The sequence below is a fragment of the Rhagoletis zephyria genome, unplaced genomic scaffold (assembly GCF_001687245.7).
Source record: "Rhagoletis zephyria isolate East Lansing unplaced genomic scaffold, Rhagoletis_zephyria_1.1 Rzeph_scaffold_01328, whole genome shotgun sequence".
Classification (NCBI taxonomy): Eukaryota; Metazoa; Arthropoda; class Insecta; order Diptera; family Tephritidae; genus Rhagoletis; species Rhagoletis zephyria.
Genome location: NW_016158412.1, coordinates 16,155 through 20,825, shown reverse-complemented (window position 1 = coordinate 20,825; position 4,671 = coordinate 16,155). Strand labels below are relative to the sequence as shown.

At 36.6% G+C, this 4,671-nt stretch overlaps 1 protein-coding gene across 2 annotated transcripts; it reads left to right on the top strand.

Moving 5' to 3' along the window:
- Positions 1-3,498: 3,498 nt before the first annotated feature.
- Positions 3,499-4,393, top strand: LOC108363649 (uncharacterized). Of its 2 annotated transcripts, XM_017617077.1 has the most exons (3): positions 3,499-3,674; positions 3,735-3,951; positions 4,010-4,393. In XM_017617077.1, the coding sequence occupies exons 2-3, from the start codon at positions 3,736-3,738 to the stop codon at positions 4,268-4,270; spliced, it is 477 nt and encodes a 158-aa protein (XP_017472566.1). In that variant the 5' UTR covers positions 3,499-3,674; position 3,735; the 3' UTR covers positions 4,271-4,393. The 2 variants fall into 2 exon arrangements, with proteins under 2 accessions (XP_017472566.1, XP_017472565.1); XM_017617076.1 differs by having other exon boundaries at positions 3,499-3,951.
- Positions 4,394-4,671: the final 278 nt, after the last annotated feature.

Genomic DNA, 4,671 nt, shown 5'->3' with positions numbered 1-4,671 from the left:
GAAATCAAATAAAAACGAAAGGGTAAGGAGTTTACCTCGAGTTCTTCTTCTGCGGATATTTCAATATCGTTAAGTGGTTTGAAAACATTTTCACTGAGCAACTCCTCTTCAAATTTTAACATTACTTCACTTGAAGACTCAACATTTGTTTCCGTGCTCAAAATAGTTTCGTTTCGCCCTAATAAAGTTCATGCATACATTTTAGAATCTTTATGACAACAACAATAATTTCTTTAAGTGGTTAAAAAATTACCTAGAAGGTATGATCGAAATCTGTACTTGAATTCGAGAGGTGACGGATGGTCATGCAGCCCTCCTTTCATATATGTTCAATAGCTTCACTAAACTTCACTCATTTTCATACATTTTTGTTTACTTTTACAAAAAAAAAAAATATTATCTCTGGTAATCAGGTAGCATGAATTTTATGAAATGTCATAATTTTATTAAAAGTCAAATGGTTAGCAACAACAACGAATGTCATTAAATGGAACTACCTTCTTTTTTGTATCATGGGAAAAACTATTACAAATTTTTGACATGTCGAACGCAGCTATTATTTCGAGTGAATCCGATATGTCATCTGATGAACCCCATACCTCAGCTCAGACCCTGGTGGCTCCTGGGCTCGAACCTAATAAAGATGTTGTAGGCAGTACGCAAGACTCGTTGTGCTATGAGGTAGGAGTTAATGTAAAGTTCATGGTATTGGTGGAAGTTGTACCAGATTCTTCAGGAAAAAAGAAAAATGTACACTCAAGTCTTTTCTTTCATGAATTAATTGAAGATTTTGATCTAAGTGATCTTGACGACATAACTATGATGTGAAATGGCCAAGCTAAGCTGACGTTTTACACGGCGACTGGCGCAAATGCTTTTGTTAAAAATGATTTTGCTGGAAAAAATCTTAAGGCATACATACCAATAACATTCGTAATGAAATTTGGTGTTATTAGACACTACTAGTTAAATATTCAGATAGTGACATTCTTTCTGCGATTGAGTCTCCGGTTAAGGTGACATCAGTTGAAAGGTTTAAAAGAAAGTAATCTAGTACCTAGCACTACTGTCAAGATAGGTTTCAAAGGAGATGCAGTACCAAAAGAAGTGTGTCTTAATAGATGCATTTGTAAGGTTGATTACTATGTTCCGACTATTAAACAATGTAGGAAGTGTGGTTTGTTAGGGCATATTGCTAACTTTTGTAAAGCTACAAGTGCACGCTGCTTGTCATGTGGAAAGTCGCCACCATGTGTACAGGCCTGTGTTGCTTTGATGTGCATTTTGTGTGGTGCTAAAGACCACTCATCCATTAATACAAACTGCCCTGTTAGAGTGGAGCTTCAAAACATTAAAAAGTTTGTACCATCGAGAACATCTCTTTCAAAGACTTCAAAAAGAAATATAGTAGCAATCGTTTCGATTTATTAGCAGATTATGATAAGGAATTTCCAAATTCTTTCAATGTAAATAATTTGAACATCAGGGATAAGCAAGCGGATGTTAATCGTAGTCTTACTAGAACGAAATACACATCAGTTGTACAAAGAAAATATAAAGTTTTGCCCACGAAATCAAACTTTCCAATTGTAGAACCGGTTGTTATCACTCCTACCGTCCCGTATACAAATAATCACATTGTTTCAGAATATGAAAAACTTACTCAAGCTCTTCTCAAAGCAATTTCCGATTTAAACAACCAATTCAATAGTCCTGATGTTAGCAACCTGGTTGCTATCTTCCAAAGTAATTTCAATAGTTTGGTTTCGGAATCATCTGATCCTTGTTCATATACTCTTTCAAATGAAGAGTCTGCAACATAATATACAAAGTTTTAGAACGAATAAGAATTTAATTGAAATGTTCATAAATACAAATTTAATACATGTTTGTCTTTTTTATGAAGTTTTTTCTATCAACGTAGATGATTTTAGGCTTAAGCTGCTAAATTTTAACATGGTTTCAAAGTTTCGGTCTGATGGATATGGTGGAGTCGCCATTGCTGTCAGAAACAATATTAAATTCAAAATAATAAATTTTCATTCAACAGCAGACATTTATGTGATAACTTCGACTAACTTGCAACCAAATTTTATTTTTGTTTCGGTATATTTTGCACCTAGAATTTCGACACAAACCTTTAAAGATGAAATTGACAATTTATTTACTGTCTGTGAACGACAAAACAATGTGATTATTGGAGGTGATTTCAACGCTCGTGCTGAAATTTTTGGAGACGAGCTCACTAGTGCAAAGGGAAAAATTCTGGTTGATGCTTTGAATGCATCCTCCTTTCATTGTTTAAATAACAAAAGTTTTACCTTTTATCAAAATCAAGGAGCAGCTCACAATCAAAACGGCAGTGTTTTAGATCTTTCCTTTGTAAATGCGTGTAGCCCCATCTTTTCCTGGAATACACTTAATGTGTACCTTGGAAAAAGTCATCATAAGCTTATTTTAATTGAAATTCTAAATGTACAAACAAGAATGCATACTTTTGTTGCCAGAAAGAAATTACTGTCCAACCTTGGAAGTGCTGAATTAACTCCTGATTTCCCATAAATTGAAAAAAACGTTTCAGAACAATATCAAGGCTGTCACCTACAAATGTTCGTCAAATAGAACTCCCAAAAAATGGTGGACGGATGAGCTTACTGCATGCTTCCGGAGGATGCAAGCAGCTAGACAGAAACCAAATAGATTTTGTAACCTGAACAATATTCAAGCTTTTAAGGACGCTCTCTTTTTGTGGAAAGATATGGTTAAAAAGGCTAAGGCTGAAAATTATAAAAAGCATTTAGATGAACTCAGCAACGTTCCCAATACTAAGGAATTTTGGAAGGGTATTAATGCAATTAGGGGAGCTACAAAACCAAACTCTTCGTTGTGGGAATGGGACTCGTCACGCAATTTGGACTATCTAAGATTTTTAAAAGGACAAGTTAATTCAAATGTTTTTCTTTTTGCTCCGATGCCTGCAGTCAGTCTATCTAAGACACCCTTCACTTTGGATGAATTATTATTGGCTCTTAACAGCAAATCTAAGGCAACAGCGGCTGGATGTGATGGCATTAAATATGACATGTTTAAAGCTCTTAGTCCAAATGGTTTCCAAAAGGTTTTGGTGGCCATGAACAAATGCTGGCAATCTAATACAGTCTTAAATTCTTGGATATTTATCAAAATTGTACCTTTGTTAAAAAAAGCAAGGACCCTACTTGTATACAAAGTTTCCCCGATTTCCTTAATTTCCGTTTCTGTTAAAATTATAAATTTAATGGTCAAGAATCGTCTTGTTGATTTTGTGAATAGGAATTCCCTTTTGCCTCTTCGGTCTTTGGCCTATCAGAAAAACAAATCAGTTGGCATGAGTCTGAATGAAATGACTCACCTGTAGTGCAATTCACTAACTTTTAACGATACGATTTGTCGAGGTCTAATATAACGATTTTTGTAAGTAACGATTGTGTTATTCGGTAACTCTTTTTTAACGACACTAAACAGCTGACATTTTCTTTTTATTCCAATAAAAGAATGGTGGCATCTCAGCTTAACGAAACGTCAAAAAATGCGAAAAGCAGAAAGAAAAACGACGAAAAACAAATTAATTCCTTGCTTGCAAAGTGGTATACACATAGTTTTCTGAATATTTTAATATACTTTTAAAAAATTAAGTAAAATAAAACGTTTATTTATTTTGTATTATTAGACATAACCATTTTCGCATATTATAGAATGGCTTTGTCAGTACCCAGTGTTCAAAAGAGAAGCCGGACCACAGCAGAACAACTAAGTCGCATGGTGGACTTTTTGGCAGAAACGCCGGGATTGGCAGGATCAAGGTTCCAGAAGCTTCATGGCAAGTCGGACTGCGACAAGAAGTGGAGTGAGCTAGCGTCAATGCTGAATAGCCTTGGTGGTTCGGTGAAGAACGTCGACCAATGGCGCACAGTATATAGAAGTTGTTTAGTAATTTAATACCACGTTTAAAATTTTGTTTTGCAAAAAGGTATGGAGGGATTTGAAGAGCCGTACTAGTATTAAGGTGCGTGATAGAAAACGAAAGCAGGCAATGACGGGAAACAATCCCATTAATGAAGAGCCACCCACTGAGCTAGAGAGGCGTGTGATTGCCCTTGTCGGTAGCGACTATGTGCAGGGCCATGAAACTGTGTCTGAAAGTGTGCCAGTGGAAGTCATTAGGAACTCCAACTTCGTATGGAAGAGAGTGATGAAAGTGTCATCATCGAGATGTCATCCCACGAAGTGAGCATTGAGATTTGCACATCGTCTCCTGTAACTCCTGCAGGAAAAACGCCTCGTAGAGGTGCAAAAAGAAAGCGTGTGGACGGTGGTACCGAGGCCCAAAAAAAATTTTTGGAAATTGCTCAGACCCAAGTAATTTACATATTTGTAACTTTACATAAGTGGCCGCTGTGGTGTAGTGGTAAGCAGTGCGCGTTTCCACTCCGCAGCACCCGGGTTCAAAGCCTGGTCAAAGCAACATCGCAAAAAATATAGAACAAAGTTTTTTCTTAACAGCGGTCGTCCGTCGGCAGGCAATGGCAAACCTCCGAGTGTATTTCTGCCATGAAAAACAGCTTCTCATAAAAATACAATCGCCGTTCGGAGTCGGCGTAAAACTGTAGGTCCCTCCGCTTTGTGTGACAA

Excerpts from the sequence above, each read along its gene's own strand:
- LOC108363649 (XM_017617077.1), top strand. The coding sequence starts at position 3,736 with ATGGCTTTGTCAGTACCCAGTGTTCAAAAGAGAAGCCGGACCACAGCA. Across the intron at positions 3,952-4,009 it reads ACGTCGACCAATGGCGCACA|GTATGGAGGGATTTGAAGAG; the intron begins GTATATAGAAGT and ends TTTTGCAAAAAG.